Below are 23042 nucleotides of genomic sequence, written 5' to 3'. Positions count from 1 at the left end.
CTCCCTCCCTCCCTCTCTCCCTCCCTCCCTCTCTCCCTCCCTCCCTTCCTTCCGTGGGGGCTGTGTCTCTTGATGTTTCTGGGTTGTGGATCTCTTTTAGTGCTCATGTTAGGACATACAGGACATGGTGGAAGAAAATAAGTCCTCAGGTATCTCATCCCCAGAGGTTTTCCCTTGAATGTCAAGATTCCTAGCCAGTCCACATTCTTTTCTTTGTCTTCTTGCTTTTTGAATTTTACTGAGAGTTTAAAAATTGTAACTAGTGGGAGAAATAAGATAGAGTATGTTTACTTCATTTTGTCTGGAATAAGACATTGTTTCTTTTTGTTCTCTTAATCTTTTATTTTCTCATGGTATTTGTTTTCCCCAGTGCATTTCCATTCCTTATTTAATTTGGCAGTAACATTGGATTAATTTCAAAGCAGTCACAGGTAATACTAGATTGTGACATTGTTGAATGGGTCTAGTTAGTATGTATCCAGTCTCTGTAACTTTGGAGAGCCAGTACCTATGAAAACAGTTGCAAATTAGGTACCTAGTTATATAAAAGAGCTGGTGCATTTAGATTTTTGAAAGATACTGGTGGATTAGCATAAATTTAAAGCATCCAAGGCATTCTTTATCTAAACTTAAAGCATAAAAAATATAAATGACTACTTTCAGCTCTGAGTAAAATGATCTTAACTGATTACTATTTTCTATTTTGAGTTGACAATCATTATCTTACAATAAGAGAAGTCAGTTGTTCTCCATTGTAAAATAGAACTTTTTTTTTTTGATGAAATGGTAAGAGACATCAATGTTTTTTATATTAGTATATTGATATATGCTTTGTTGAAAATCATTCAACTGTATCATTTTTATTTGAAGCAGCTGTTGGGAATGGTTTTAAACTTGTTTGTAGTTTTGTGTATTGTGTTCATACCACATAATTGTGATAATTCTTAGCTGATGCCCACCTTTTTGGATCCTTTATTTGCCTTTATTTATGGAGTACTTTGCTATTGTGTTATTATTATTATTATTTTCTTTCTTGGCTTCTGCTAGTGTATTACTTCTTTAATGACTGCCCTATTAAATTTTTATACAGGTCAAAGAAAAACTGGCAGGAGTGAATGATTGTAATCAGTTGGTGACAGAAGAGGGTGGCAGCTTTACAATCATGCTTTATTTATTTTTTAATTGAGTTATAGTCAGTTTACAATGTTGTGTCAGTTTCTGGTGTATAGGACAATTTTTCAGTTGTACATGAATATACATGTGTTCATTTTCATATTCTTTTTGACGTGAGCTACTACAAGATCTTGAATATATTTCCCTGTGCTATACAGTATAAACTTGTTTATCTATTCTATATATACCTGTCAGTATCTACAAATCTTGAACTCCCAGCCTGTCCCTTCCCACCCACCTTCCCCCTGGCAACCACAAGTTTGTATTCTATGTCTGAGTCTGTTTCTGTTTTATATTTAAGTTCATTTGTCTTCTTTTTTTTTTTAGATTCCACATATGAGTGATATCATATGGTATTTTTCTTTCTCTTCCTGGCTTACTTCACTTAGAATGAAATTCTCCAGGGACATCCATGTTGCTGCAAATGGCATTATGTTATCATTTTTTATGGCTGAATAGCATTCCATTGTATAAATATACCACAGCTTCTTTATGCAGTCATCTGTTGATTGATATTTAGGTTGTTTCCTTGTGTTAGCTGTTGTAAATAATGCTGATATCAATCATGCTTTATTATGAATTGATTATCTTCAATCTGTGTATTAAAATTCAGGTATTAAAATTTTAACAATTATCTTAATAGAATTGTCTCAAAGAGACATCTTCATAAGAGTTAACACATACATTTAAATCTATCCCCTATGTTTCTGATAATGTAACATCTAAAGTATTAAAATATAAGGAAATTTATAATTCACTCATTGGTTTCCCATTTATTTAACACTTAGTATATGACAGACATTGTATTAGGTTTTGGAGTCACAAAAATGAGTAAGACATGATCCTTGCTCTTAAGGAGTTCACAGCCTGGTGGGGAATATAAATATTTCAAGAAGAAACTCTAATAGTGTCTGTGTATGTGTGTGTGTGTGTGTGTGTGTGTGTGTGTGTGTGTGTGTATATATTATATATAGTTAAATATATATATTTATAAAATAATATATAATATGTAAAAAGAATATATACATATATACATGTAATAGAGTAACTATACAAGGCCATTAGTTATGCAATCTACATATTTTATCAATGTACAGCTATAACTATTAATTTCAAACCTGTGTACACACAATGAATATTTGTTAAATCTTAACTGAATTGACATAGATAATACTTACTCATTTTGCTTTTTTTTTTTTTTAAATCATTAAACCCTGATCTTGAAGATATCATTTAAACTATATAAGCTTTAGGTCTCCATATGTTAAACTAGGCTTTTTTGAAATAATTCTGCCTTTGTATGTTGTTATAAGAATCAAACAAATCAATGCATGGGAGATCATTTTATCAATTTAAGGTACTATGTTAGTATAAAGAATCCTGTCTTTGACTTTTATGCTATTATATGAATACAAAGGCCAACAAAAGCAAAGTGTCCTGTTTTAAATCTGTTTGCTCATTCTGCCTTAGCATTGCTCTGGTCTAGAATAGCTCTTGGACTCGAATGTGACCACTTTGGGTAGCACCTACTCTAGTTCTAGGCAGTATGTAGTTCTAGGCAGTAACTAATTCCAAGCAGTAAGGATAGAGTAGTAATGAAGACAGAAAAAGACTCAGAATATCTGTCTTTATCTGATTTGGTTAATACTTTGCTCTGAGTCTTTATCTGTCATGGTAACTGCTCTATCCTTAATGCCTAGAACTATGCCTGATATAGTAGGTATTTAAAAAATATTTTTTGATGGACAGCTTTGTTTTTTGGTTGCAAGGTTTCATTATGCTCTGAAACAGACAAAACCCCTCAGCCCTTTACATACCTATCCTCTCCATTCCAAAAACATTGTGTATGTTAAAAGCAGAAGAACGTGAAAGGTAGCCAATGGAAGCAGGAAATGTATTAATTAGATAAAAAAGTGTAATAGAACATAAACTCAAGTTGAATTGAAATAAGTAAGAATATTGCCTTGAGGTATTACATTTGAATCCTATACTTTCCTTGACCTCTCCACATTCCTCCCCTAAAAAGGGCACAGTGTTTTTCTGTATAGCATTTTATTTATTTTTGTGTGCATATGTATGTATAAATGTGCACTGCTTAAAAATTAGAGAATACAGACAAGTGTAAAGATGAAAACCACTCATAGGACTCATCTTTAAAATGAGGATAATAATAGTACCTTAGAGTTAAGAGGATTAAATGAGTTAATATTTGTAAATTACTTAGAACAGTAGTTGTTTGAGTACTAAAACAGAATGAAGTCCCCTAAGTGAATGAAATCCACTATTTAGATTATACAACAGAGGTTAGATTAGTCTTTAAAGAGTTTTCACAATGACAGTAAGAAAAAGAAATTCTGATAATAAACCTTGTTGAACAATGAAGCAGAAACATCATCTTCCCCTTGTTATTCTGAGAGGAAACGGCATTAATCAGTATTCAAACATAATTGGATTTCCTTTCTTTTTCTTGTTGATTTGTAAGAACTCTTTGAATAGTCTAGACATTAATGCTTTTTTAATGTTGCGGATATTTTTTCCCCAGGGTGTTACCTACTTGTTACGATAGGTGTCCTATGATATCCTTCATTAAACAGACATCTTTCATTTTAATGTAGTCAGATTTATAATTTTTTACTTCATTGTCATAGTAAGAAATCTTTATTCACTGTAAGATGCCAAAGAGATGTTTTTCTTTGTTATGTTAGTTTTATAGTTTTATCTTCCTCATTTAGTACTTTATTCCATTTTGAATTTTTTTTTCTTTTAATGGTGTGAAGCAGGGATCGTCAAACTACAGCCCACAGTCCAAATCTGGCCCAAATAAGGCTGAATTTTTGTACAGCTCATGAGCTAAGAATGGTTTTACATTTTTAAATGTTTAAAATGTCAGAGAATAATAATACTTTGTAATATGTAAAAATCATATGAAATTCAGTTTTTGGTATTTTGTAAGTAAAACTTCATTGGAACACAGCCATCTTCATTCATTTATATATTGTCTGCAGATGCTTTTGTGCTAAAATGTCCATGTTGAGTAGTTGCAGGACTGTATAGGCAGCAAAGAATAAACTGCTCTCTGGCCCTTTATAGAAATATTTGCTGACCCCTGGTGTAAAGGTATAAACATAATTTCATTTTTCTTCTTACAATGAGTTAGTTTCTGTGATATCATCAACCAAAACATGCATTTATTTCTTCCGATCATTTGTGATGCTACTTATTCTACGAATTTTGTTTGCTTTGATCACTATGGCTTTGTAAGTGTTAGCCATTTACACTGCAGGTGTCTTTAGAAGTGGGTTCCTTTTTACAGTCAGCATCAACTTCGTCTATTCTGGGTTTAATTGCTCATCATCTTCCTGTTTATGATCCTTTTCTCTTAGGCACTGAGAAAAAAGTACCTCTTACCACCTTGTGCTGAAAGTCATCAGATGATGTTTATTTAATGTGATAAACCTGCCTAGAGATAGAGGTCTGGACTTGGTGACCTTCTTTAGTCCCTTCCTTTTTTTTTTTTTAAGCTAAAAACCATTCTGGTTTAATTCTTATGCGTGTAACAAGGAAGTGAGTCAACATTTATTGAAGCTCATTATGTGCCACTCATTGTACTACATGTTTTTATAATATTCCAAACATACAGAAAAGTTTAGAGAGTAATAAACATGTGCCATGCATTTTCATCCATTATTTTATTTAATCTTAACTACCATTCTATGAGGTAGCTAGCTATTTAAGTTCCTATTTCTACAAATGATTGTAAAATGGTTAAGTAACTTGCCAGGTTGTGAACACTGGAGCCAGTATTCAAACCTCAGTCCGCTTGACTCCAAAGCCCATACTCTTCCATATAAAGACTGAGAAATTAAATTGGGAGATCATGTTGTTTCTTTGTGAACCTCCGATATCAAATGCCTTGTCATTCTCATGGTCTTTGAGAGTATCTTGTGGATGGGATCAGACATGTAATGTCTTTCTTTATTCCTTTTAAGTTTTTTCTGAAAAACCTCATTATTTTAAGTGCTCTCATATGTTGTGACAGCAGGTTCCTTTGTCAGCCATCCTGTTCAGAGTAAATAATCTGTGCTATGCCAGCGTGATTTATTGCTGCTACTTCCTTTCTTTATGTTTTGAGTAATTTTATCATAAAAGGATATAAAGTGTTTTAGACATGTGCAAATGCTGCTTGGCTGCCTGCCTGTGGACAGTGCTTCATTTGAAACGATAGGAGAAGAAATTAGGATTCTTAAACAGGACTGGTAATACTGAATCATATCACTGTATCTCCTCCTATGACCTCCACAGAGAATTTATAGAAGCTTTCAAAGCATCAGAGCACATATACATACAACTTATGTTTGTTCTCTGAGGAACTCTGAGTTACTGTGATGAGGGCAGAGAGATCTTCTTTAGCAAGTTCCCTTGCTGTACAGGTGGTGCTAATTGTAAATCCCTTTTCCTGGGTACTTTGAAAATAGATTTTACATAACTATGCGTGAGGTTGTTTAATCTTTAAACTGCCTCTGAGCGTAGAGTACACTAGATGGTTTCTTCTTTTTTAAACCAGGTGATACTATAAAAATACATATTTAATTATGAGAAAATAGAATTACATTAGAGAAAATTTGAAAAGTAGAGGCAGGAAGAGTAAAATCACCCACAATCTTACCACTCTAGTAAAAATATTTACAATATTTGATGTATTTCATGCCTTGTCTTTTAAAAAATCTTATACATTAAAAAACAAAAAAACTTAGAGCTAATTTTCCAAATAATATCTTAACATCTCTTTTGGATCCAAGGCTATATGATTTATAATGATGATTCCAAGGATTTTCAAAATTCATATGCTTGTGTCATGAACTAATTTGTTTCCTTGTCTACTCATTTATATTAATTATTGTAATTTACTATGGAAAAGTAATTTTTCATTCTTCATGATTTACTTGGTTTTCTTAGTTGTAAAAAGTAACAACCCTATTTGTGAGCAATTTTTAGATATTTGAGAAATGTATTTTTCTCTATAAATCTAAAAATCAATGATAGTTTTTTTAATGTTTGATGCTATGGCAAATCACCATATATTTTGGATTGTTTCTCTCTATGTAGACATTAAATGTATCACCTGGGGATCAATTATTTTTGGTTTACTCGATAGCACAGTTAATTAAGCTGTTGTACTCATATTCTATTATATAATTTTGGTAGCTGGAAGCTGTAGAGTCATTTTCAGTCTTATTTTTGCTAACACACATATATATGACCAAAATGTACATTGAGGTCTCAATCATGCATCCATTCTTCCTGATATTTTTGAATATTTACTATCTCAAAATTCTTGGGTCCCAAAGATAAGACATAATCCCTGCTTTCATAAAATCCCTGCCTTCACTTACATATATTATTAGGACTTTGTGTGCTACATTTAATATTTTTGAATATATTGGTTTACTATATTTAAGTTCTGTTCATTTATTTTCAATACATACACATAAAATGCAATATAATACAAATGTTTCAAAAATATGCAGTGAAAATTTTCTTTTTCAAAATGTTTTCCCATTCATCTATTGTTCTCCCCTTAGGAGACTATAGAAATGAAATGTAAATATTTTAAAGGCATGGGTAATTAAAAATTTTTGAATTGAGTTTTGAAAAGGAAATTTAGTTTTGAAAAGGATCTTTTAGTTTATTGAATAACCTCTATGTGCTGGACACTTTCCAAATATCTTATTTAATACTCTTAATATCCTTTATCTAGTATTATCACAATTTTATTAGTTAAAAACAGGTTCAGTGAAATAAAGTAAGTTGCTAATGATCACATGAATACCAAATAACATAGCTAAGAAATAGGAACTAGGTCTGTCTAAATTCTCCCGAGCCCATTCTCTTTGCTCATCAGCTATCTTATGTAAAATTAATGCTTTGGAATTTCAACTGAGTTTACATTAAAAGGTTGTTATGTTTTTCCCTCAGAAAATGGATTTTTACCCTAGACTGATAATGATAAACTTGAGTAACTAGTGAAAGAAATTTGGGAAAAGCTAGATGAATAAAAGATAGTTTTTAAATGATACACTCAATATTTATTTGCTTATGTTAATATCAGAGAAGAAATAAAAATCATTTTGTCTTGAATTTACATTCCAATATGGATTTATTGTCATGTGTATATTTAACTTAGACAAAATTTTAAGTTTGTATTCCCTGAACACATACTACCTGGCAGTGAAGGACCATTTTGGGTGTCAGGAGGAGAACAATTTGGCACTGAAAAGTTGTCACATGTATAATCCAGACTAATTATGTAACATTTGTTGACTGACTTTAATATGGAAAGGACTTCAGCATTCACTGACAACCACTTTATAGACTAGCAGTTTGATACATGTTCTCTTCCATTATTCATAAGAATAGTAGCTCATTCTTACAGGCAAACGTAGTGATAGTAATGTTCAGAAACAGTTTCTAAGACACTGATCTATTGGCTGTGAGTAAAATGCAAAAATCAGTCTATTTATAGGTGTATATAAATGTTAAAATATTTGGCAGCATACAGGAAATTATGTGGTTGTTAATGGAAATGTTTCTATTTTCCTCCCTGAGTATGTCCAGATAGTTACATAGATCTTGTGGCAGAAAGGTGCATGGCCCTTTTTAGGAACTGAAAGGAAACCAGAGTGACTGAAGCACAGATTAAATGGGGCTCTTGAATAGATATGGGCAGGTGGTAGTAGCAACTTCAAGTACTGATGATAAAGGTAGAAGCAGCAAGAAAGGTGTTGGTCTCCGTTCTGTCTTATTTCATTTATGTTTACATTTTTATTAGAGAGTAGAAGTCTTTCACTATGTGATCTCTTTTCTTTGCCTCTTCTCCCTTTTTCTGTAGTTATATTATACATGTTTGGTGGCTTAGTGTTATTTTCATAATATCCTTAGCCTCCTCTTTCTTTAGACACTGGTTCCCTACTAAGATCTGTGATATAGCTGGGCTGCTTTCCTTGGGCATATATTAAAACCACAGTGATTAATAAATGTTTTGGGCTAGATACTTTGAGGGTATGCAAATATCCTTTTTCTCCTTTGAGTTTTGACCACTGTCTTATATGCAGCACTGTGATATTCTAATGGTGATTTTTTATTTCCCTCATACCTTTTACATTTATTATTTGGAATTCTTCTGTAAGGAAAATATGTCCCTTCTCTGTTTATTTATATCAATATGAGTTCATGGATATTTATCTTTTGAAGGGATTATTATCAATACTATCATTTATTGTGTCTTCCAATTGTTCCAGCTTTGGCCATTGGGAGCTCTTTCAGGTTGGCTTCTGTCTTTTTGATATGCTCCATTTCCTCCCTTCCCTCCTTCCTTCCTTCCCTCCTTCCTTATACAATATAGTATAAACAAAACTTTTATATACACTAAGAAACCAAAAAAATTTTTTTGTAACTTGCTTTATTGTGATATTTCCTTCATTGTGGTGGTCTGGAATCAAACCTGAAATCTCTCTCTCTCTCTTGCTCTCTCTATCTGTGTCTCTACCTACCTATCACTTATCCTTTCTGTCTATAATATATAACTATGCATGACTTTAGGCTAATATCTCTGACTCTAAAACCAGCACTTCAGGCAGGGTTCATTCTATCCACCTCTCTTTGCTTATTTGTAACTTCTTTCTTTGACAGCAAGAAATCTGGGACTCGATATCTATAATTTATTTACTTACTGTTCAATTCTGATATACATGTACAGTAGTTTTAGAATTGCTAACCTGTGCAGTGTTAAACAATTTACCAATTAGACTAAAGTGTTTTTGTGTAATTCTTTTTTTGTCTTTAGCATTACAATTTTCTACTTAAACTATCCTTTCCTAATGTTACTTAGAATAGTAACTTTCCCCCCATCCCTGTCAGTGAGGTTATTCTACACATTTTGCATACAGAGATTCATTTGTCACACTCTGTAGTCCATCTTAGGATTCCCTTGTCCTTCTGGTTGACTTTTTGAAAATTTGTATACATTAAGGTTTACAGTTTGTAATGTCTTTTTGTGGGTTTTGTGTTTTTTTTCTGTGAGTTTCTACAAATACATATAGTCGTGTATGCAGCAACATAGTGTTGTAGAGAACAGTTTCAACACTCTAAAAATTCTCTTGTGTAACCTCTTCACTGTTAACTCCTCTCAGATGTTAAGGGGAAAGCTTTTAGTTTCTCATCATTCAGTATGATGTTAGCTGTAGGGTTTTTGCTTATCAAATTGGGGAAATTTCCTCAATTCCCTGTGTGTTGAGTTGTTTTTTTTTTTTATCATGAATCATTCTTGGATTTTGTCAAATGCCTTTTCTGCACCTGTTTATATAATCATAGGATTTTTCTTCTTTAGCCTGTTGATGTGATAGGTTACATGAACTGATTTTTGAATACTGAACCAGCATACCTGGGATAAATCCAGCCTAGTCATGGTGTACAATTGCTTTTATACATTGTTGGATTCAATTTGCTAGTATGTTGTTGAATATATTTGCATTTGTGTTCATAAGAGATATTTATCATAATTTTCATGTCTTTTAATGTTTTTGCCTAGTTTTCATATTAAGGTGATATTGCTCTAAGAGAATGAGTTGAACAGTGTTCCCTTGGCTTCCTTTTCTGGGAGAATGTAGAGGATTCGTATCATTTCCTCTTTAATGTTTGGTAGAATTACGAATGGAACCATCTGGAACTTGGTGCTTTCTGTTTTACAAGGTTACTATTGATTCAATTTCTTTAACAGATGTAGACCTATTCAGATCATCTGTTTCTCCTTGTGTGACTCTTGTACATTGTATCTTTCACGAAAATGATCAGTTTCAGCAAAGTTATTAAATTTCTGGCCATAGAATTGTTCTTAATATTTCTTCATTATCTTCTTAATGTCAAGGGATCAGTAGTGATGGACTGTCTTTCATTTCTGTCATTAGTAATTTTTATCTTTTCTCTTTTTCTTTACTAGTCTAGCTAGGTGTTTATCATTTTATTGGTCTTTACAAAGAAGCAGCTTTTGGTTTTGTTGATTTTTGTCTGTTGATCTATTTGAAATTTCACTGATTTCTGCTCTAATTCTTATTACTTATTTTCTTCTTCTTGCTTTACATTTAATTTGCTCCTTTTTTTTCTAGTTTCTTAAGGTTAAAGTTTAGTTTATGGATTTTAGATTTTTTTTTCTAATATATGCATCCAATGCTAGAAATTTCCATCTGAGCACTTATTTGGCTGCATCTCACAAATTTTGATATTTTCATTTTCACTTAGTTCGAAATATTTTAACTTTCTCTTGAGACTTCTTTGATCAATGTGTTACTTCGAAGTGTATTGTTTAATCTCCAGGTATTTTTGGATTTCCCAGTACAGTTCTGTTATTGATTTCTAGTTTAATTTGATTGTGGACTCAGAGCACACTTGGTATGATTTGTATTCTTTTAAGTTTGTTGCAGAGTGTGTTAGGACTTTAGAATGTGGTCTGTCTTGGTGAATATTCCATATGAGCCTGAGAGTAACGTGTATTCTGCTTTTATTGGATGAAGTATAGAATGTCAACTAGATCCATTTTACTGATGATGCTAGTCAGTTCGGCTGTATCCTTACTGATTTTCTGCTGACAGGATCTGTTGATTGAAGTGTGAAATTTTTAGCTGTAGTTAATTTGTGTATTGTGGCAGGTCTATAAATTTTTGCCTCTGGTATTTTGACGTTGTTAGGCTTTGCGCATTAAGGATTACTATGCGTTCTTGGGAAATTCACCCTCTTTACCTTCCCTTCCCTTCCCTTCCCTTCCCTTCCCTTCCCTCCCCTCCCCTCTCCTTTTTTTTTTTTTTTTAGCGGGCAGCCCCGCGGCCACTTCCGGGGACGCCCCGGGGTCTCGGGAGGGGGCGGTGCCGCCGCCATCTTTAAGAGGGCAGTGTGGGTCGCCTCGCTTGCGGTCCAGCTGTTCTTACTTGCACCCAAGCAGTGGGCGGCAGAGGTGGGTCAAACGAGTTAGTTGTCCCCGGAGGTCACAGAGTGAGGCGGGGTGGTGTCTGCGGGCCAGAGTCTGGACGAGGCTGCGTGTTGCCCGGAGGGTGCGGGGTCCAGCACCTGCTGTGTCCCATCGCAAACCCAGCGAACCTGCTCGCGGAGGCCCTGGTTGAGGTAAACTAACAAGTAAAACATGTTTGTGCCAGAGAGTGGTGAGCCCTGTGGACGTTTATAGGGGTGACCCTTGGGCGACCGAACGTGGGCTGGCGCCGCTCTCAGCGCGGGGTCCTAAGTTCCTCAACCCTTTATCATTCTGGAATGCTCCTCTCTAATCTTTGATACTTACTTTTCTTGGCTCTGAAGGTGACTTTGTCTGAAATTAACCTACAACAAAGTTGGCAAGAATATACAATGGGGAAAAGACAGCCTCTTCAATAGGTAGTCTTCAGAAAACTGGACAGCTAGCTACCTGCAAAAGAATCAAACTGGAGTACTTTCTCCAAATACGAAAATAAACTCAATATGGATTAAAGACTTAAATGTAAGATTTGAAACCATAAAACTTTTAGGAGAAAACATAGGCAGTATTCTCTTCTACACTGGTCTTAGCAATATTTTTTTTAGTTATAGCTTCTCAGGCCAGGGAAACAGAAGCATAAATACATAGGACTATGTCAAAATAAAAAGCTTCCCCAGAAGTTCAAGAGGAAGGAACACTTCCTAACACATTCTTTAAGACCACCAATCAACTGAATGAAAAATGAAAAGGCTATCTACTGAATGGGAAAAAGATACTCACAAAGATATATCTCATAAGGGTAAATACCTAGAATAGACACAGAACTCATACAGCTCAACATGCAAAAAGCAGCCAACCTTATTAAAAAATGGAGGATTTGAATAGACATTTTTTTTTTTTTTTTGAAGACGTCATATAGGTAGTCAACAGGCACAGGAAAGGATCCCCAGCATCACTAATCATCAGAGAAATGCAAATCAAAACCACGGTGGTATATCACTTCACACCTGTCAGAATGGCTATCATTAAAAGACAATGATTAACAAACATTGGCAATGATGTGGAGAAAACCCTTGTGCACTGTTGATGGAAATGTAAACTGTTGCAGCCACTATAGAAACAGTATGTAGGTTCCTCAAAAAATTAAAAACAGAACTATAATACCATCAGCATTTCCACTCCTGCATATTTACCGACGAAAATGAAAACACTAATTGAATGAATGGATAAAGAAGTTGTGGTTTATGTTGTTAACCAAGAATTCCAAGAATGGAGACCTGGTTGAGGCAAAACAAATGCTTTTAGTTGGGGTTTGTTAGGACTGCAGCCCACAAAGCACGAATTCAAGAAAGCACTTGAATTGTGTTGTCGTGGCCTACAAAATGAGGAAAGCTTATAAAGAAACCACAAGGGCACAGAAGTTGTTTGTCAAGAATTAGAATTGGAGCTGGCAAGAAATGAGTGCTTATTAAGCAACGATTGGTTGGGTTGAAATGATTATATAGTTGTGAGGGGAGGGGAACTTTGAAACTACAAGGTTGTAACTCTCAGCTATTAGCGTATATTGTTTTGAAAACAGCTGATGGTGTCCTTGAGTTTGATACAGTTCAGAAAGTTCAGATTCTCCGTGTTGCGGGGATGTTTCTGAGACCAAATCCTCAATGGCCACCTGAATCCATTTTTATACCCTTAAACTATGGTTACTCTATTATAATTTCAATTTGTCACCAATATATACAATGGAATATTACTCAGCCATAAAAAATAATGAAATATTGCCACTTGCAACAACATGGATAGATCTAGAGGGTATTATGCTAAGTGAAATAAGTCAGAGAAAGACAAATACCAGATGATATCACTTATATGCAGAACCTAAAAAGCAAGATGAATAAATATAACAAAACAGAAACAGAGTCATAGATACAAAGAACAAAGGGGGTTGTCAGAGGGGTAGGGGTTGGGGATGAGAGAAAAACGTGAGGGAGAGTAAGAGGTACAAAATTACATTTACAAAATAAATGACTCATATGAAATGTACAGCATGGGGAATATAGTTAATAATAATGGAATGTCTTTGTATGGTGATAGATGGTAACTAGACTTATTGTGGTGATCATTTTGTAATACACAGAAATGTCAAATCACTCTATTCTGCACCAGGAACTAACGTAGTGTTGTGGATTAATTATGATTCGAAACAGACAAACAAACTCATATAAAGAGATTAGCAGTGGGTGTAGTTTCCAGAGGCAGGTGAGGTGAGGAGGTGGGGTGAGGTGAGGTAGGGTGGGGAGAGGGGGAATTGGATGAAGGTAATCAAAAAGTACAAACTTCCAGTTATAAGATGAATAAGTACTAGGGATGTAACGTACAATGTGATAAATATAATTAGCACTGCTGCATTTACATGCGAAAATTATGAAAATTAAGGGAGTAAATCCTAAGAGTTCTCATCATAAGGAAAATTTTTTTTCTTTTATTTTTTATTTATATGAGATGATGGATGTTTTCTAAACTTATTACGGTAATCATTTCATGATGTATGTAAGGCAAATCATTATGCTGGTACAATTAAATTTATACAGTGGTGTATATCAGTTATATCTTAATAAAACTGGAAAAAATAAAGCAATGTGTTCGAAACTTAAAAAAAAGATTCAAAATGTGCTACCATTATTACCATCCATGTCAAGAATGTTTTCCTGTTTTAAAACTGTGACTGTATACCTATTAAACATTAACTACCCATTTCCCACATCTGTCAGTACCTGGCAACCAGCCTTATGCTTTCTATTTCTCTAATTTTGACGAACCAACAATGTTGTGTACCCACCAACAGTGCACAGGGGCTCCTATTTCTCCACATCCCCATTAACGCTTTTTATTTTCCAGTTTTTGATAGTAGCCATGCTAATATGTGTGAGGTGATATTTCAGAGTAGTTTTGATTCGCATTTCCCTAATGATTAGTGAGGTTGAGCATGTTTTCATGAGCTTATGGGACATTTGTATATTTTCCTTGGAGAAGTGTCTATTCAAGTCCTTTGCCCATTTTTGAATTGGTGTGTTCTTTGTTTTAGAAGTTGTTTATTCTAGATATTAATCACTTATCAGATACATGATTTTTAAATATTTTCTCCCATTCTGTGGGTTGCCTTTTTTATTCTGTTTATAGTGTCTTTTGATACACAAAAGCAAAAATTTCTGTGAAGTCCAGTTTGTCTTTTTCCTTTTGTTGCCTGTACCTTTGGTGTCATATCCGGGAAATTATTGCCAAGTCCAGTGTAGTGCAGCTTTAGCCCCATACTGTTTTCTAAGAATTTTATAGTTTTAGGCATTACATTTAGGTCTTTGATTGATTTTGAGTTAATATTTGCATTTGGTGTTAAGTAAGGGTCCAGCTTCATCCTTTTGGTTGTGGATAACCAGTTTTTTCAGCACCATTGTTGAAAAGCCTGTCCTTTCCTCATGGAATGGTCTTGCCATCCTGTCAAACACCAGTTGATTGTATACGTGAGGGGTTTATTTCTGGGATGTCTGTTGTATTCCATTGGTCTGTGTCTAACAATGCCAGTACCATTCTGATTACTGTAGCTTTTAGTAAGTTTTGAAATCAGAAAGTGTGGTTCTTGTAGCTTTGTTCTTATTTCTCAAGATTATTTTGGCTATTCGGGGTCCCTTGAGATTCCATTTGAATTGAGGATGACTTTTATTTCTGTAAAAGCATTATTGAGATTTTGATATGAATTGCATTGAATCTGTAGATCACTGGGTAGTATTTAGATATTGATCTGTGGCTTTCTTTTTGTGTAATGTCTTTGTCTGGGTTTGGTATCATGTTATTGGTCTTAAAGAGTGTGTTAGGAAGTGTTCCTTCCTCTTGAATTTTTGGGAAGGTTACAGAAGAATTGGTATTAGTTCATCTTTAATTGTTTAGTAGCATTCAGCACTGAAGGCATCAAGTCTAGAACTTTTCTTTCTCAGGAGATTTTTGATTAACAATTCAATTTTACTGGTTAAAGGTCTATCAGATTTTCTATTTCTTTATGATTTCTTGGTAGGTTTTGTGTTTCTTGGCATTTGTTCATTTCGTCTAGGTATTCCAGTTTATTGGCGTACAACCATTTGTAGGACTCTCATATTCCTTTTTATTTCTGTAGAATAGTAGTAATGGTCTCACTTTCACTTATGATTTTAGTAGTTTGAGTCTTCTCTCCTTTTTCTTAGTCCATCTAACTAAAGTTTGTCAGTTTATATGTTTATCTTTTCAAAGAGCTAACTTTTAGTTTCATCGATTTTTTTTCTACTTTGTTTCAATTTCATTTATTTCTGCTGTAATTTTCATTCTTTCTTTCTGGTGGCTTTGGGTTAATTTGTGTTTCTCTAGTTTCCTGTGTTGTGAAATTAGGCTTTTGTTTTGAGATCTTTTTAAAAACTGTAATTGTTTATAGCTACAGATTACTTGCTTAGCACTGCTTTACCTGCATCCTATAAATTTTGGTACATTTGTTTATTTTTGTTTAGTTTTCCTTTGTCTCTGAGTATTTTCTAATTTCCCTTGTATTTTCTTTTTTTATCCCTTGTTTTTAAAGAGTGTGGTATTTAATTTTTACGAATTTGTGATTTCTCTAGTTTTCTTTTTTTCAATTTCTTACTTTATCCTGTTGTGTTTGTAGAAGATACTTTATATGATTTCTGTATTTTAAAGTCTCTATTGAGACTTAATTAGTGGCCTAACATAAAATGTCCATTTCCACTTGAGAAGAATATGTTTGCTGTTCTTGCTGGGTAAAATATTCTGTATATGTTTGTTTGATTTAGCTGGTTTATCATGTCTCAGTGTGGGTGTCTTCAATTTTGTTGACCTTCTTGAATGTTTATATTAATATCTTTCATCAAATTTGGGAAATTTTCAGCCATTATTTCTTCAAATATTTCCTCTTCCTCTTTCTCTTCTGGAAGTCTCACATCAAGCCTACTCTCTTTTCTTCAGTCGGTTTTCTTTCTCTTCCTCAGATTCAGTACTTCTCATTGTTCCATCTTCAGATTTGCTGATTATTTCTTCTCTCTCCTCAAATCTGCCTTTGCGTCCTTTTAGTGAATTTTTCATGTCAATTTTTATACTTTGTTGAGGAGGAGGAAATTTGCCTAGTCTAATAATTAAATTGACACAAGGCAGATTAATAGGAGAAAAAAAAATTAATGCACAGAGGTTTCAAAGAAATGGAACTCCTGAGGTGACCAAGGCAAGCAGTTTATGTATCAATTTTAGACAAAGAAACAATTATTTTTGAAGATTTAATGAAGTGGCTTGTACTTGTAGTAGCAGACTAATGAAGAAGTCACACAGTGTTTTTATACAGCTTTCTTAGCCTTGAATTTCCTAACTCTTGATAAGGATGCTTTCAGTACTTTGGGTTGGGAGGGAGTTGATACTTTCACATTGCAGATTTCTTTCTTGCTTTCAAGGGGAAAGAGAAGGGTCAGAGTGTTGTTTTCTTTTAAGCATCAGATTTTCTCACTGATTGTTTCTCAAGTAATTTTATTTCAAAATAATCTATATGCCATTGTGGCATGTTACATTACATCAACAATGGCCACTTACTTCTTTGTATACACCTCTGAGATGAGAAGAAGTAATCAGTGATCAGAGCACAGGCCTTATATTTGGAGGACAGGATCCTTTTTATCTACCCTGGCTCCTGCAAACTGTGTGCAGGTTGCTCTATGAACACATAAATAGCTACCTTCCATGGAGCAGGGGGTACGGGATGGGTAGCTTCTACTATGCTGAGAGCACAGATTGACTGTCTGTACAGAGCAATGTACAGTCCAGACCTTCTTCTGAAGTTGAAAGCCTTCAGTAAACTCCAGATTTCCAAAATAGTGACATCAGATTGTCTGGGGGAAGTGGGGACATGGACAGATATCTGTTGTTTTCTATTCCATCATCTTCCAAAATCCTCTCTTCTGTTGTCTTTACTTTTGTCTTCTTTCTGTTTTGCATTTCCCTAGAGACTCCTTACAAGATAGTGTCTAAAGCTTGCAGTTCTTATAGTTGTAATCCTGTTATTATTCAAGAATGCTAATGATTTTGTGGTAGGGTGTTGCTACAGGACAGGCATTCAATAGTCCTATAATTAGATCTTACTCTTTTAGTGAGCCTGAGTTAGATATTTCCCTTTCCCTTGTTGAAGGCTAGAGGGAGCTGTAGTTTGGTATTTTTCTTCTGCACATCCAGGGGTAGAGGGCGATAAAATAGGTATTTACCTTCCTCAGACTTGTTTGGTTTTGGTAAAACCCCAGTTGACTAAGCTCTGGTAAAATATTTTCCCTTGAGTTTAGAATTGTTAAAGAATGTAGAGAGCTATGGGAGTACTTCAAAATGCTATCTTTTTCCTCCTTCTGCTGAATGCAGGAGGAAATTCTTCTCTGATCTTCACAGTGAGCAACTGTTAGGGCTCTTGAAGGTAAAATTTATGAAAGTGTGGTGGTATGCCTAAGTCTCGGACTCCTTGGAATTTTAAACCCTCAATCTAGTCCACACTGAATCTCTAGCAATTGGTTGATTGGAGTTAGAAGTGTTCCAACAGATACTGGTCCCAGGTGTGGGCTTCTGTTCCTGGACTTGTACTCTTGGTAAACTGTGATAGTCTATATCCGTTTGCCTGTCTCTCTAATTTTCATGGGAGCAGTTTCCCTGCTCTATAACCTAAATTCTTTGATGACTAAGAAGAGTTGTTGATTTTTGGTTTGTTCAGCTTTTTTCTTGTTAAGGATGGGAGTGATTATTTCCAAGCCCTTAATGTGTCACACTGGAAACTGGAAGCCCCTCGTATACTTTCTAGAATGCAGGAATGTTCATTGTCAATAATGTTAATGTATTATCAAAGAAGTATATAATATAATTAATTTTTCATATACCAGTTCTTAAATTTTTATCTCAACATGAATTTTACTTATGGTCAGATACTTTGAGGTTTGATTTCATCTAGTATGTTGGAAAAAAGAAGAATAATTTTATGCTCTTGATTGTAATTAAAGACAAGACAAATATTTATACTGCCATATTTAGGATACATATTTTATGTGGGAAGTTGATGCAAAGCTTGTATATTTCATATACAGATATTTTACAAAGCCCAGGAATAACTCCTGAATTGGTAATTAAAATTTTTATGTCCATTAATTTTTTCAAGCGAAGATTTTGAAATTAGAAAGTGATTTATAAAAATGTGTTTATGATAAATACTTTTGTCACTAATTAAAAGCAAACATGATTCCTTGTAGAGAATCACTCAGGACTTCTTTAACAAATATCCTCTCATTTATATATTTATTTCAATATTTATTGTTTTTAACATATGTATTACTTGATGAAGGAAAATCTTGAAATGTTCTAGAGCTGATATGGTAATGTTTCTTTGTCATTATCCATATGGAACCTGTTTTGTTCTAAAATAAGAGATTTTTATGTTTTACTCTTAAAGAGGTACAATGAGTTTTCTAGGTAGAATCCAGTGTCACTACAGTTAGCTTGTATTTTATTTATATATGTGACGCTAAATATAGTCTTTTATTATTAATCCATTGTATGTCTCAATTTATGTACTAAATGATGTGGCTTTAGCTCTAGGCTAAAACTATTATAATTTTTGAAGTTTATGCAGAGAACACAGGGTATACTTTTTTGGTTAAATAAAGATAAATAATTACCAATTGTATTTATTCATTGGGACACAAAAATGTATACGGGCACACCTTTTTATTTATTGCTTATATCATTTAAAATAAGAACACAATGAAAAAATCAATTTAATCTAAAAAGAATTTAATTTATAGTGTTAATTTAATTCCCTAATGAAAGTTTTAGATTTTGGTGACCCATTTTAGTTACCAGTTCTTAGCCTTTCTTTGGAAAAGTAAAAGCTAATCATATGATCACTGAGTCATAGGTTTATCTTTCAGGACCAGTTCTAGGCAAACTGTGGGAAGCCACATTTCAGAGGCATCATTATCCTTGTGTCTGATCTTTCTCTACCTTTTCAATATCCAGTGCTATTTCAGTGAAGCACTGAGTTGATTATAGTTTAAATGCATTTTTAGTCTGTTATAGTTATATGAATAATTTATTTTAGCGTATGAATATTTAAATTTAATATGCATAATTATTTTAGTGGCTATTTTTAGGTTGTATATATAACCCCTAATTCTTCTATCTATTTCTTTATGAAGTAAATTAATTAATTTGTAACTTTTAAAATACATTTATAAAACCCTACATTTTACTTAAAATATTTATGCCTTTACTTCAATTTATATTTAGGAAGAAATTTTAAAAATAAAGAGGGAATATGTTTATCTTCAGTGGACCAAATGTAACTATGTTTAATGTAATTATTTACTTTAAAATAATTATTTAAAACATTTCAGTATCAGTATCAATAAAAATATGCTTGAGGACCAAATCATGGAATCATTAGAACAGCAGTAGAATTTTAATATCAGCCCTCTATTAAGACCAAATGATTCAACTTTTCCTTTTTGTGTCAGATTAATTCAAATGTATAATTCCAATATATTGCAAAGCACTAAGCTTTTCTATTTAACAAACCTCAGTTTTCATTTTTATGTGAGCACAGATCTGTAGATAGAAATTTCTTCCCAGTACAATGCACTCAGTTGTGCATACTTATTTTTTTAGGGTCAAAGAAGAACACAAACCACAACCGACACAGTAAGTAAATATATTAAGAGTTCGGTAGGCTTGACTTCTGTATCTTTGCCACATTCTGCTTTCTGCACCTTGGATGGTATTAGCTTACACTAATACTGGATAGGCTGCAGCTAGTGTGTCTTCTGCTTTCTGACTCTCTGGCTTGTAAGAGAGCTGCCTGCAGCTTCTTACTTCATCCACATACTGACTGGATGTAGTTTTTTGCTGCCTGCTTGTGAACTGGTTAAGTGTTGAAACTTAATTTCCCTATTTTCTGACTGCCTGGATGATAATTGGAGCTCATATTTCCATTGGCTGTAGCTTTTGTGCCTGTGTATTTTTATTAGTGCGGATAAGAAAAACATTTGACCTTCAATTGTTTTATTCATTTGGTTATTCAGTCACATTATTTGCTTATTTAAACAGGTGGTTTCCCTTTAGTGGGATCACTGAACTGGTAAATAACGTTCTTCAGCCCCAGCAAAAACAACAAAATGAAAAGGAGCCCCAGACGTAAGTAAGCTTATCTGTACAGACTAAATATTATCTCTGGTAGCATAACATACTGAAGAGTATGTGTTAAAATACTGCCCCTGCAATAGTGTTCCTCAGAGAAGAAAACTGTTAGGCTATGAGTTTGATACTTTCGCCTTTGATACTTCACATCCCATGGAAATATTAAACAAGGATAACTTATAGAGTAGTAAGAATGAAGAAGTAATTCTCCACCCAATTTTTGTATAAATACTATAAATGTATTTATCCAATAAAATATCTTTCTCCAATAATGCTATATATTCCAAAGTATGTTTCTTTCAAAAATAATTTCAGGTGACATTAAAAGGTACTTACCCCCTAATTCAGTCTTTGGTCCATTCGTTTTGGAAACGTCCTTTAAAAAGGATTAATCAGGTTTCTTTATTGTAATACTTCTGAGTGTCTAAATGTGCTCCAAAGTTATTAGAATATATAGTGTTTACTAAACTTACTTGACTACTGAATCCTGTTTTCACTGAACATTAGGTGATGAAACATAATTTGGGAAATGCAGCAGTTTATTCTCACATTGGCCTAAAAAATGAAATGAAAATGAAGTGAAAAAAATGTCAATTCCATTCATTTCAGTTGTTAGTAGAATGAAAAAGTCTTTAAAAAGTTGTTCACACTTGTGTCTTTTTAATTTTGTGCAAGAAATATTGTTTATGTTGTGAAGTGGAAGTTGGTCTGAGAATGTGAGAAAGATTGCACACATTTAAATTCCACTCTCCCCGCAATGACTGCCATCTGACTCAGAACTGCTTTTACCACTTAGCCTGTGTGCTTTTTAAAAGTAGGAATTATGTCTGTGGAGAAGATGGTTCAGTTGTAGGAATGGGCAGACTGAAAAGTGACACAAACTCTAGGAGAGTACGGGAATAACTACTAGGAGCCTAAGATGAAATACTCAGAAAACATTCACATTTAGCCTCCAATGCAAACTAGAAGGAAACATCTTTTTTGTTTTATTATTGGTGAGGATAATCTCTCATCCATCTTAGTTACCTTGTATGCATTTCATTCTAAATTTTGTCAGTGTTTCAGTTTTTTTTTTAAACATTTAGTGTTTCAGTTTTAACTGAAGTAAAGCTGTGTTGTGATATGCTCCTCCTAATAGTTGATAATGTAGTTCTGTGACTGGAACAGTTGCTGTATTTAAGCTAGTTGAAGTCAAGACCTGTGCTTGTCTTCTCTACTTTTTATCCTTGACATCTAACAGAATGCCTAATCTGTAGTAGAAACTCAATAAATATTTCTTTACAACTGATTTTACATGTTTTAGCCTTTTATGATCTAAGAATACTTGTCCCAAGAAATAGAAATAAATGTAGTAATGTCTTTCTCTAATCAGCAAAACTGCATTAAAATTGCATACAATGATATTGTTTTGCTGATTTTTTTCTCTAAGGCACCAAAACATAATAAAATAGTAAAATCAAGAGCAAGAAAAATTAGATACAACTTTGCCTCAATTTTAAAGGATGTCTGTTATGTATCTTGTTTATGTGTTTTAGAAAATAATCAAGATTAAGTTATATTATTTAGTAGATTACAGAGAGCATTAAATAAAATAGATATTTTGTTGGTAACTTTTAAAAAGTGATCTCTAATCATTGAAACAAAATGATATTTGATGGGCATAAACAAAGATCAAGGCAAATTTGAAAGGAAATAGCTTTATTTAAATAATACATAATACAATTTGCTTTGATTTTTGTCTAGGAATATTGTAGGATAAAAGACTAGTACTTTCTGATGTTTTAAAAATTAATTCTTGATTAATAAGTATTATTTCCATTAACGTTTCTTGGACAACTAACTCATTCTTCCTGTTCTGTGATTTATAGTTTTAAAAAATCAGAGCTAATAAGTTGTCTCAATAGTTACTTTCTTCATCTTACATTCTTGTTGTGCTGAAGATTTCTGATACATAATTTTCTAGGAGCTTTTCTTGTATCTTTCTGATCTACAGAACAGGGTTACTTCTGAATCTTCTCTTTAATTCATCTTCTCTTTGATCAGAGTCTAGAACTTCTTACTTCTGACTATCTCATTTGTTTCTCTCTTTTACTACCATTTGAGTGGGACAACTTCTTGTCTGCTTACTTTCTATTCACTCATCTATCAAATTATTTTGGAGAGCTGAATTTGAGGTATTCATTTTAATTTATAAATGTAAAAAATGGGACATGTTTTTCATATTCTGTATAACCATTTTCATAATGGAATAACTGAGTAAATATTCTTTCAGATAATATTTAAAATCTGATATTTCCTGAACACTAATTTTATTTTAATGAATTTCTGTAAATCCTATGTTGTGATTATTCAAAGCTTTCTACATTTAATAATGTAGGTGTTTTTGAGGTCTGTATTTTTGGAGCTTGTTTATCTAATAGTTCAAAAAAAAAAAAGTAACAGGAATGTAATTTTGAATTTTGAATATAATGTAATTTTGATTTGGGTAATTCTTGTGAAAATATAGGTATAAGCAGAACAATGTGTCCAGCCTTGACTTTCTATAAGTATTGAGGCATAGAAAATCAGTTGAGCCTTTTATTTGGCTCAATTCATTCAACCTTTGCAGAAATTGTTCAAT

The 23042-nt window shown here is 33.3% G+C and overlaps 1 protein-coding gene across 16 annotated transcripts in view; it reads left to right on the top strand.

Annotated features, from left to right (window-relative positions):
* RIMS2 (regulating synaptic membrane exocytosis 2) overlaps positions 1 to 23042 on the top strand; it is a 489839-nt gene that overhangs the window by 36850 nt on the left and 429947 nt on the right. For 4 of the 16 annotated variants that reach the window (XM_032468079.1, XM_032468082.1, XM_032468074.1 and 1 more), the window contains exons 2-3: positions 19895 to 19927; positions 20333 to 20419. The exons of the other annotated variants lie outside the window; for them this stretch is intronic. In XM_032468079.1, coding sequence (XP_032323970.1) covers positions 19895 to 19927; positions 20333 to 20419 — 120 coding nt within the window. The remainder of the gene's footprint in view (positions 1 to 19894; positions 19928 to 20332; positions 20420 to 23042) is intronic. 16 annotated transcript variants of the gene reach the window in all.

Source organism: Camelus ferus, chromosome 25, assembly GCF_009834535.1.
Source record: "Camelus ferus isolate YT-003-E chromosome 25, BCGSAC_Cfer_1.0, whole genome shotgun sequence".
NCBI classification, from domain to species: domain Eukaryota; kingdom Metazoa; phylum Chordata; class Mammalia; order Artiodactyla; family Camelidae; genus Camelus; species Camelus ferus.
This window is presented reverse-complemented; position numbering and strand designations above follow the sequence as displayed.